Here is a 12368-nt window from a genome sequence, read left to right on the forward strand (position 1 = left end):
CCCTGGCGTTGTGAGGCAGCAGCACTAACCACTATGCCATCCCCAAAATGGATGGGGTGGCGGTAGGGGGGATGGACAGGGGTGTGGGGAGGAGGTTGAGCAGTTAGAGTGGGGTAAGGGGTGGACAGGGGTGTGGGGAGGGGGGTGGGCAGTTAGGGTGGGGTAAGGGATGGACAGGGGTGTGGGGAGGAGGTTGAGCAGTTAGAGTGGGGTAAGGGGTGGACAGGGGTGTGGGGAGGGGGGTGGGCAGTTAGGGTGGGGTAAGGGGTGGACAGGGGTGTGGGGAGGGGGGTGGGCAGTTAGGGTGGGGTAAGGGGTGGACAGGGGTGTGGGGAGGAGGTTGAGCAGTTAGGGTGGGGTAAGGGGTGGGCATGGGTGGGGGAGGGGGTGGGCAGTTAGGGTGGGGGTGAGGGGTGGACAGGGGTGTGGGGAGGGGGGTGGGCAGTTAGGGTGGTGGTAGGGGGGATGGACAGGGGTGTGGGGAGGGGGGTGGGCAGTTAGGGTGGTGGTGGGGGGGTGGACAGGGGTGTGGGGAGGGGGTTGGGCAGTTAGGGTGGGGGTGAGGGGTGGACAGGGGGATTGAAGGGAGCTTCAGGAGATAATCCTGGAGTGGGACTAATGGACTGGAAGTTTCTGCTCAATGTCTGCAGACTGTGCTGAGAGTTGCGAGTTATTTTGGGGGGGATGTGTTTCAGTTTAAATGAATTGTTAAAAAAACTCTTTACCCTCTCTCCCTGAGAGAAAATTGCAAATGTCAGGAGTTGGTTTTAATTAATAGTAACTTTCTCTGGCTGCTAACTTTATCCAAGTCTGATTTTCAGCCACTCTGCTGTAAGGCTCTGTCCCTGAGGCTGGGGAATCACTGTCAGTTTGCAGATTCTTAGCTCAGATCCTGCTGGAGGAAGCGGAGAAATCCGCAATGCTAGCGATTTCCGCCCCTTGCTCAGCACAGAGACAGAAGGAGAGAAGCTTCGGGGAGAGGGAGAGAGAGAGGCGGAGAGTGAAGGGGCCACTCAACTCCACACAAAGTTTCATCTCCAATCACTCCAGCCTGAGGGAGCCGCAGCTCAGAGAGGCACAAATCAGGGAACTGAACAAAAACTGAACACAGACACTCAATTTACAGTAAGTTTGGGGGGAAAAAAGATACAAGTCTTATTTTTTAAACCAAAAAAGTTTTTTTGTAAACTTAAAGTTGAAGAATTGTCTAAATAATTGAATGACACTTTGCTTTAGCTCAGAGATCGATGAGATTAAATCAATCAAAAGCTGCATGATTCATTCAAAGAGCGGAGAAAGTTTCTGGCGAGTTGGAGTTTAGAGTCATCCCATAATCCCAGCGCAGACTGCTTCGAGTTTGGACAAGTTATTAATCTGTGTGGGGCGGCTGAGATTTGTGTGGGACACAGTGAAAGGGTCGGGTTAACATTGCAGCTTTACTCAGTCTGCACTTTCCGCTTCCAGTCACACCAGATGTCTCAATGTCTCGAGATAACAGCAAGTGCTGCGGTCACCAAGAACAGGAGTCATCGTCCACATCAACAGGGATCCAATCGTCCCGGGACAGAGGTAAGGAGCAGGGCCGAGCGGCCGCAGAGCCAGCGGGAGGGTCAGAGAGAGATACACTTATTGAGTTAGAGAGGGGCACACACACAGGGGCAGAAACAGAGAGGGATACAGTTTGGAGATAGCCTGGCTGCCCAGAAAGATTGAACTAGAATAAGTCATCCCAGACAGTGAGAAAAAGACAAAAATCCACATGGAACACTCACTGATCTCAGAGACAGGGTCAGTGAGAAGTATAGATACACACAGACCCTGTACAATACACCTACTAACAACTGAAGCATATTTACCTGGGCACATGCAGAACATAAATACTGACACTGAGACACAGACAAATAGAACAAGGCCAGACACATATAGAACACAGACACAAAACAGAAACTCTGCCTGGCATTTTCTGGTTTTACCATAAAAACCCACATGTTTGCACAATCAGATCTTTCAGAGATCAACTAATTGCCACTTCAGCGTACAGAAAGGTACACACCGACTCAGAAACAGATCAGTATGGGATGGACACGCACCATAGTATATACCACCTAATGTGCAAATATATAGAAACCTATAGACAGACACGCAGCAACAAATACACGCAGGGCACACCCAACACACACCCATAGACATGCTCAGAACATGATTACATCCAACTTGTGTTTTTAAAGTTTCTGGAAATGTGTGGTTGAAAACACAAAAATGTTTGGAAGTTTGTCTGTATTTTGGATGTAAAGTTAGATATTCTATCTGTGAGTCTTCAGAGCTGGGCAGGATTTGATTGGATGTGAGCGAGGGTCCACAGAGATGAACCATTTAACCGTTTGCCAGCTGAATCTGAGTGATCCGATTCCAAAGACTTGAGTGTATACTCCAGACTATAGTGTAGTACTGGGGTAGGAGACACTCAGTCAACGCCCTGTCTAATTTGTAAAACAACCCAGTACACTGTGTCGGAGAGAATTAAGGGGTTCTCCCCAGTTTGCTGTAGAAATCAGATAGAACCAGAGTTTATTATTCTCGGAGACACAAATTACAAGTATGCGCCTCCAAATCCAACAAGCACAGTTCCAGCCTGGGGGGAATCTCCAGTTAATGCCCACCACCTAAACACAATTAAATACTCAATAAATATACATCAATATTTATCCCTCAATTGACATCGAAAACACATTGTCTGGTTATTAATCTAATTTCTGTCTGTGGGATCTTGCTGTGCACAATTGGCTGCTACAATTCCTACATTGCAACAGTGACCATCTTTCAAAAGCAGTGTGTTGGTGGTTAAGCACTCGGGGATGTTGTGAAAGGCGCTGTATAAATGTGAGCCATTTTTAAAATTAAAATCCCAAAACGTGTTGATATATGATCCAACCATCACGTTACATCCTTACCCAGGATTATAGGGAATCAGACTGTGGGGGTATTCATTGACAGGAACTGTTTTGTCACCAGCTGATGTCTTACTATTTTCATTTCTGTCTGAGCAACGTCAACATTTCCTGGACACATTCATTCTTATTTTGCCACATTTGTTTATTCTGTTCATCAACTTGGCAATAGTGTCTTGTGCCTGATTACCATCTAAATGTAGAGATACCAACTGTATCCAAGGGGTTGCTGACCTGAGGAACCACTCCCCCAGGCTTCACCAATTGTCCAACATTTCAGAACCATGATGTGGAGATGCCGGCGTTGGGCTGGGGTGGGCACAGGAAGAAGTCTCACAACACCAGGTTAAAGTCCAACAGGTTTATTTGGTGGCACGAGCTTTCAGAGCGCCGCTCTCTCACCTGAATGAAGGAGCAGCGCTCCGAAAGCTCGTGCTACCAGATAAACCCGTTGGACTTTAACCTGATTTCAGAACCACACCAGCCATCTTAATTCATTCACCCAAGGGTGAGCATCTTCCCAAATAACACCTTCCACCTGACTCCGAGCTCTGTGCTCCTGAAATTCTGGCCTTTAATCACTCCACAATGTCTCCAGTTGCCCAGACTCTAAGCTCTGGGATTCCCTCCACCATTCACCATTTTAGAACTCACCATTTTTCCTTTTTCTCCTTCTTTAAGCTCCTCTTAAAACCTACCAAGATTTTGGTGACTTGTCCAAATATGGTTCGGTGTCAGATTCTGTTTGATTGTCTTTTGTGAAGCTCCTTAGAACACTTGTCATTTTAAAAGGTGTAGTGTTGTTAGTGGCACAGTGGTTAGCACTGCTGGCTCACAGCACCAGGGACCCGGGTTCAATTCCTGGCTCGGGTCACTGTCTGTGTGGAGTCTGCACGTTCTCCCCATGTCTGTGTGGGTTCCCCCCGGGTGCTGTGGTTTCCTCCCACAGTCTGAATGATGTGCATTGGTTAGGTGCATTGGTGTGCTAAATTCTCCCTCAGTGTACCTGAACAGTCGCCAGAGTGTGGTGACTAGAAGATTGCAGTGTTAATGTAAGCCTACTTGTGACTAATAAATAAACTTTACTTTACTCTGGACCCATTCTAAGTGTTAACCTCTCTCCCTGTGAAATCCTTCCTGATATCTTCCCTTTACTATCCTTTCCCCGTTCTAACCTGTCCCATTGTTATAATATTCAGGCATAACATGAATCGATTCTTGGTGTTAACGACTGTACCCCATTTAATTTCTTTTGAACCTTATAAGGTCCTCTCAATTTCATTTCCTTTCAAGGGGGGAAAGTTTCTTCAATCTTTCCTTGTAACTCAATTGGTCAGCACCAGGAATCATGCGCTCTAATATTCACACTCTGACCTGGTGATGTAACTCAAGACATTCAGTAAGATCATGGCTAATCTCCCTCAACCCTACTTTCTTGCCCAGTCTCCAAATCCTCGATTCCCCTAGAGTCCAAAAATCAATCCATCTCCTTCATAAATGTACTCAACACCAGGGATCCACGACCCTCCGATGGTAGAAAATTCCAAAGATTCATAAGCCCCGAGTGAAGAAATTAATCTTCACCTCAGTCCTAAATGATTGCCGTCTTGTCCTGAGTTTATCTCCCCTCATTCCAATCTATTCAGCCAGTGGAAACAACCTCTCAGCATCAATCCTGTCAAACCCCTTCAAAATCTTCAATATTTCAATAAGATCACATCTCATTCTTCCAAATTGCCGAGAATATTGGCCAATCTTGCAATGGAGGACAACTAGATATCTTGTACAAGGACACGCAAATCAAAAATATTTAAAATTCATCACACCAAATTCTGATTTTCTATTCATCTTACCAAATTGGATAGTCTCACATTTTCCGAGGTTGTATTCCATATTTTTTAATTCTTTTCTGAGATGTGGGCATCACTGGCTGGGCCAGCATTTGTTGTCCAATTGCCCGTGAACTGACTGGCTTGCCATACCATTTCAAAGGGCCTCCCTAACGGCATTGTGGGTCAACCCACAGCACGTGGACTGCAGCGATTCAAGAAGGCAGCTCACCACCACCTTCTCAAGGGCAACTCGGGATGCTGGCCAGCCAGTGATGCCCATGTCCCATGAATGAATAAAAAAAACCCACATTGCTGTGGATCTGGAGTCACATGTAGGTCAGACCAGGTAAGGACGGCAGATTTCCTTCCCTAAAGGGCAGTAGTGAACCAGGTGGATTTTTACAGCAATCAATGTTAGCTTCATGGTCACCACCACTGAAACTAGCTTTCAATTCCAGATTTTCTTTTTCGGGTTTATGTCCCCTGGGTCCCTGGATTACTGGTACAGTGACAATACTCCACCACCAGCCCTCCATATCTGCCATCATAATGCCCATTCACTTACCTGTCTGTATCTCTTTGCAGCTTCTTGGTGTGCTCCGCACAGCTTAATTTCTCACCTAGGTTTGTATTCTCAGCAAATTTGGATGCATCACTCTCCATCCCCTCACCGAAGTCATTAAAATAGGCCACAGATAGCTGAGTCCCAGCACTGATCCCTGAGGCTCATCACAGGTTGCAGCCTCCTGCCCTCTCAATGCCCCTTTTATCCCGACTCTCTGTTTCCTGTCCGTTACCCAATCCTCAATCCATGCTAATGTATCACTCCCAATCCCATAAGCCCCGATCTTATGTTGCAATATGTTATGGAACACCTTATCCAATGCCTACTGAAAACCCAAATATACTACAGCCGTTGAATTAATTACCTTGTGTATCCCCATTAGCTCTTGGGTCCCCACTATGCTTTTTCGTGCCTCCTGCATTGTGGACACGTGCAAAATATTTGCTTAATGTCACGGCGATTTTCTTTCTCCCCACTATAGTTTCTCCTGTGGCCTCGAAGGGACCAACATTTACTTGTGCTGCTCTCTTCCATGTTACTGATTTGGAAAAGCTCTGGTTTTATACTTTGCCAGTTTCCTCACATTCTATTTTTCTTTTTCTTTATAGCCTTTGCCGGTTTCTCAGCCTTCCCCAAGCCTGAGGATCTGCTCCTATTCTTTCCAGTATTACAAGCCTCTTCTTTCAATCCCAAATTCTTCAGTCAGTTGTGGATGGATTGCTTTTTGTTCCTCAATGGAATATATTTTCATTGAGAATTTTGAATCATTTCTTTAAATGTTTTCCACTGTTTATCTACTGTCACATAGAAACTAGAAGCAGGAGGAGGCCATTCGGCCCTTCAAGCCTGCTCCGCCATTGATTATGATCATGGCTAATCATCAAATTCAATATCCTGATTCTGCCTCCCCACTCCTCCTCCTCCCCACCGCGCAATATCCCTTGATCCCTTTGGCTCCAAGAGCTCTTTCTAATTTCTTCTTGAAATCTTTCAATTCATTTTCCCAATTCAACCTTAACCAACATGTCACTTGATAATTATCTAATTGACTTTATTTGTGTTCCAGGTAATTGATTTGTCCAGCCTATATAAAGATGAAAGTCCCCTCACACATGCTGTATTAACTTTGTTACAGGCTCCATTTTTCTTGACTAATACTCTGGCCCAGATCTTCCAGTCTCCGGATTTCTGGAAGATGCATTTAAAGACCCCTCAGAATTCCCAGCTCACTGACTCCATGGGAATTGCCCGGGATGTTTGAACTTCCAATGGACAATTCTCGTATTCCCCAGGAGTCTCTGTAAAAGTCTCCAGCTGAAAAGCTATCCAGAAATTATTATACAGAAAAATCCTAGTCTAAATACTGGGTAATGCAGAACTGGCCCCTCAATCTCTCACCCCCCCCCCCCCCCCCCCCCCCCCCCCGTCTCCACCCCCAACCTGACCTGATACCCCCAACCTTTGTCCTCCCGACCTTGAACTGACTAGCCCTCAAAAACTGACAACCCTCCTAACCCCGCTATCCCTTCCCCATCTGCATCCTCATCCAGCTGCCATTCTACCCAACTGCCCCCATGCCTATCTTTCACTTGACCAACTTACCTTACCCACTCTACCCCTTTGCACACTTATCTTCTCTCCGTGGCTTTTCAAATACCTATGGAACATTTAAACTCTTCACTTACCTAAATATGGAAACTGCTGCCATAAAAAAAAGAAGTGTCTTGTCTTTTCCCCAACCCTCGCGGCTATGATGAAGCTCTTCCGAGGACCGTACTCTCCGTGTTTCTGGGGAATCTTGGATTGGGATCCCTGCCAGAAATGCGGAGCTCCGGATTGACAGAGAAGAGTCGGAGCAGGGGGACAATCCTGTTGTAATTGCCACTCCTCAGAAAGTTCAGGCCTCTGTTAAAGGGTTCAGCTGCCTGGAGCTTACTGACATTATCTAACCCTTGTTGTTTCTTATCTCCACCCATACTGATTCTACTTCCTGCTTTTCCAAGTCAAGATCCTTCCCTACGACTATCCTTACGTCATCCTTTATTATCAGGGATACCCTAATCCTTCCTTTTCCAATTAGTCTGTCTTTTTGAAATGGAACATTAAGTTCCCAAGCTTGGTCACCTTGCAACCTCATCTGTGTAATGGCTATTAGATCAAAGATATTTATCTCCATCTATGACACTCGCTCATCTATCTTACAAATGCTTCATGGATTCAGATAAAGAGCTATCATTTTACATTTTTACTATTATTCCTGATTTTAACCCTTATTGCCAGTGCACTATGCCTGTTAAGCTTTCTGCTCCTCAGTGAAAACTGTTTGCCTTCACCTAAATCGATAAAGGGTTCTACAAGCCTTGACTTTTCTCTGGAGATTTCTAAATTTCCCTATTTAAATTATTTGCAATAGAATGGCCCGGCACAGAGAGAGGTCCCCTGGCCTGGCACCTCAGTGAAAGAGATATCCAATCCATCTACTCGCCCGCTCCTTCCCCATAGTCCTGCAGACAATTCTTCTCCAGTATTTATCCTATTTGTTTAATCCCTTTCGGAAGTTACTGTTGAATCTGCTTCCACTGCTGTTTCAGGAAGCGGATTCCGGATCATGAGGACTTGGCATATAAAATAAAACCCCTTAATCTCTGATTCTTTTTCTCAATTACCTTAAATCTGTGTTGGAAATATACCGCCGTTCCTTTGCAGTCACTGGGTCAAAATCCTGGAATTCGATCCCTAACGGCATTGTGGGTCAACCCACAGAACATGGGACTGCAGAGGTTCAAGAAGGCAGCTCACCACCACCTTCTCAAGGGCAACTAGGGATGGGCAATAAATGCTGGCCAGCCCAGCGACGCCCATTTGATTTGATTTGATTTGATTTATTATTGTCACATGTATTAACACACAGTGAAAAGTATTGTTTCTTGCGCGCTGTACAGACAAAACATACCGTTCATAGAGAAGGAAAGGAGAGAGTGCAGAATGTAGTCTTTCAGTCATAGCTAGGGTGTAGAGAAAGATCAGCTTAATGCGAGGTAGGTCCATTCAAAAGTCTGACAGCAGCAGGGAAGAAGCTGTTCTTGTGGCAGTTGGTACGTGACCTCAGGCTTTTGTATCGTTTTTCCGACGGAAGAAGGTGGAAGAGAGAATGTCCCATGTCCCACAAATGAATAAAAAAACACTTGAGGTTCGCTGTTGGGAAGTGTAGCATCAACAAAATGAGGGATAACAACTGGAGGAGGGAAGGGAAAAATTGCCAGAGAAAAAGTGAGTTATCTTAAATTAGTCACAGAGAGTTCCAATCATGGATTGGTGCCTGAAGGCTAATTAAATACAGATCTTTTTTGCTTTTCAGATACACATAATGTGGAGCAATCTGATCTCAAATTATTTTCATGTCATATGTATCTGGTGGAAATATGCTGCATGTTTTTGGAGCTATTACTCATGGCTCGGGGGCTGACTCCCTGGCCTCGGGGTCAGCAGGTTGGTTGTGGCTCCACATTACGAGAGCTGACCATCAAGATCAAGGTTAAAACCCCAGTGCAGGACAGAGGGAGTGCTGCACTGTCGCAAATGCTGTCTTTCAGGTGAAATCTTAAACTGAACCCCTGCTCACTCTCTCAAGCAGAGGCAGAAGACCCCACTGCACTGCTTTGAAGATGTGGAGATGCCGACGTTAGACTGGGGTAAACACAGTAAGAGTTTTAACAACACCGGGGGTTAAAGTCCAACAGGTTTATTTGGTAGCAAATGCCATTAGCTTTCAGAGCCCTGCCCCTTCGTCAGATGGAGTCCATCTGACGAAGGAGCAGTGCTCCGAAAGCTAATGGTATTTGCTACCAAATAAACCTGTTGGATTTTAACCTGGTGTTGTTAAAACTCTTACTGCTTTGAAGAAGCAGTCTGTGTGGAGTTTGCACATTCTCCTCGTGTCTGCGTGGGTTTCCTCCGGGTGCTCCAGTTTCCTCCCACAGTCCAAAGATGTGCGGGTTAGGTTGATTGGCCATGTTAAAATTGCCACTTAGTGTCCTGAGATGCGTAGGTTAGAGGGATTAGCGGGTAAAATGTGTAGGGATATGGGGGTCGGGCCTGGGTGGGACTGTGGTTGGTGCAGACTCGATGGGCCGAATGGCCTCTTTCTGCACTGTAGGGTTTCTATGATTCTATGAGGGTAGAGAGGAAGCAATGATCAGATGGTGTTTGTGGTCCAGTAAGGCAGCATTCTTGTGGAAATGGGACAGAACGGGAGAACGCCCATGGTTAATATATTATCATAGTTACTGGTTTCCCTAGAGGTGCTGGACGCTGACTGGGGCAGTCTCCCATTCTAACAGGGGCACAGCTAACTCAGGCAGTACAGTGGTTAATGCTGCGTCACAGCACCAGGGACCCAGGTTTGATTCCGGAATGACTGCGTGGAGTTTGCACGTTCTCCCCGTGTCTGCGTGGGTTTCCTCCAGGCGCACCGGTTTCCTCCCACAGCCTGAAAGATGTGCATTAGATGGATTAGCTACAGTATATGTATGGGGGGAGGTGCCTGGGTAAGACACTCTGTCGGAGAGTCGGTGCGGACTCGAGGGGCCGAATGGCCTCTTCTGCGCTGTACAGATTCTATTCTAGATTCTAACATGGTGCAGCTTGTGTGCCACTGAAATCAGCGATGAACCACCCGACGCCCACATGCCCTCGCTGACATTGTCCGCACTGAGTGCCAAGTCATCAGGTTAGTGATAGTGACCAGACTTCTGATTGGAGCAGAAAATTCTTTTAAACATTGCTGGACATCTCAAAGCGCTTAACAACCAAACAAGTAATGTAGCAAGTGTTGTAATGTAGGGAACACAGCGGCGAATAGGCACAGAGCAAGCTCCCGCAAACTGCAACGTAATAATGACCATAGATCACCCCAGTTACTCCTGGTATTGATTCAGGGATAGACCTTTCCCTACAGCACGAGAGAGAGAGCTCCCCAGCTCTTACCTGAATAACGTCATGGATCTTTACAGCCTCCTGCGAGAGGGGGAGGGGGGGGGGCTTTGACTTTTCGGCTGTGATTTTACCTGCTCGCTGCACCCATCGATGGGCGGAGTGAGCCAGTAAAACCGCTCGAGGGCCGAGAAATCAGGATCGCGCCCGATTCCCCGGCTCTCGCAATCTCACCAGAACCAGATTTCCAGTGAGGTTAGCCTCTCGCCCATTTCCAGCAAGAGGCTGAATAAATTATTTAAATTTATTATAATGTTTATTTCCATGTTTTTAGCGAGCCCGGCGCTCAGTGGCCCGGCGCTCAGTGGCCCGGCGCTCAGTGGCCCGGCGCTCAGTGGCCCGGCGCTCAGTGGCCCGGCGCTCAGTGGCCCGGCGCTCAGTGGCCCGGCGCTCAGTGGCCCGGCACTCACTGGCCCGGCACTCACTGGCCCGGCGCTCAGTGGCCCGGCGCTCAGTGGCCCGGCGCTCAGTGGCCCGGCGCTCAGTGGCCCGGCGCTCAGTGGCCCGGCACTCACTGGCCCGGCGCTCACTGGCCCGGCACTCACTGGCCCGGCGCTCACTGGCCCGGCGCTCAGTGGCCCGGCGCTCAGTGGCCCGGCGCTCACTGGCCCGGCGCTCACTGGCCCGGCGCTCAGTGGCCCGGCGCTCAGTGGTCCGGCGCTCAGTGGCCCGGCACTCACTGGCCCGGCGCTCAGTGGCCCGGCGCTCAGTGGCCCGGCGCTCAGTGGCCCGGCGCTCAGTGGCCCGGCGCTCAGTGGCCCGGCGCTCAGTGGCCCGGCGCTCACTTGCCTTTGTGGCCTTGCCAGGAAATGTTCTCTCCGGCGAGGAAAACACCTGGTCCCCAGCAACGGGGAACAGTCATGTTGGCGTCGCCGGTTGAACCGGAGGCTGCTAAGGCCCCCTGGGGAGGCTGAGAGCAAGGGGGGTGCCCCTTGGGCAGTGCCAGCCTGGTACCTTGGCAGTGCCTGGTGAGCAGTGCCAGGAGGCAGGCCAGGAGAAGCAGGGCCTATGGGGAGGCTTGGGGCCCACAGTGGTGGGGCCAGCAGTGGTGGGGCCAGGCCGGGGTGGCACGATCGGGGAGATGGGGGGGCGGGGGCTCGCTGGGCACTCTGCATTCCAATTGTTAGGGGGAGGGGGTGCAATCATTCTGGGTGGCAGGGGCGACCTTTCCGAGTGGTGTGGGGCTTGCGATTGGCCCCTGTGGGCCCCTGTGATTGTGGCGGGGTGGCTGAGTTGATGTTGGCTGCAACAGCAGAGGCCCGACAGATCTCTCTCTCTCTCTGTTGGCCTTACGCTGTTGGAATTGTGTAGACACAGAGGTTGGCACATGCGCAATAGCTTCCTCTGCTGCTGGCTGGAGTTTAGCCCCACCCACTGCCTGTAGCAGCTAGAAACAGTCTAGCCCATTTTCCCATGTGCTGTGTGTGTGAGATTGGGAGTAAAAACTCACCCAAAAAACAAATCTACAACTCTTCCATTTTCACGCTAGCTGGACACTTAGAATTTTTCTTGTAAAATTCTGCCCATCATCTCATCCACAGAACAACACCTCCCTCAGTACTGCACCCATTTGTCAGGCTGGATTCTAATTCCCAACTCTCTGGAATGGGATCTGAACCCCCGATCATTAACTTGCAAGATGGAGCCTCCTCACTGAGCAGTGACTGACCCTGCCACATCACTGTGCTCAGTCTACATGGAAGAGTTTTATATAAAACTGGGTGGAATTTCATCAGATCTATAGAATTCTTTACTGCAGAGGGCTGTAGAGGCTGGGTTTAGAACAAAGTTCTACAAAGTAGTTTAGAACAAAGAAAATTACAGCACAGGAACAGGCCCTTCGGCCCTCCAAGCCTGCACCGACCATGCTGCCCGTTTGAACTAAAACCCCCTACCCTTCCGGGGATCATATCCCTCTATTCCCATCCTATTCATATATTTGTCCAGACGCCCCTTAAAACTCACTATTGTTTGTTTATTATGTTCAAAGCTGAGGAAGACAGATTTTTAATCAGTTAGGGAATCGAGGGT

The 12368-nt window shown here is 48.3% G+C and overlaps 1 protein-coding gene across 1 annotated transcript in view; it reads left to right on the forward strand.

Annotated features, from left to right (window-relative positions):
* The first annotated feature begins 992 nt into the window (after positions 1-992).
* Positions 993-12368, forward strand: part of mdfi (MyoD family inhibitor) — a 97264-nt gene continuing 85888 nt past the window's right edge. Inside the window, exons 1-2 of the mRNA XM_078241981.1 lie at positions 993-1125; positions 1465-1569. Coding sequence (XP_078098107.1) covers positions 1482-1569 — 88 coding nt within the window. The 5' untranslated portion in view covers positions 993-1125; positions 1465-1481. The remainder of the gene's footprint in view (positions 1126-1464; positions 1570-12368) is intronic.

The sequence above is a fragment of the Mustelus asterias genome, chromosome 25 (genome assembly GCF_964213995.1).
Source record: "Mustelus asterias chromosome 25, sMusAst1.hap1.1, whole genome shotgun sequence".
Lineage (NCBI taxonomy): Eukaryota > Metazoa > Chordata > Chondrichthyes > Carcharhiniformes > Triakidae > Mustelus > Mustelus asterias.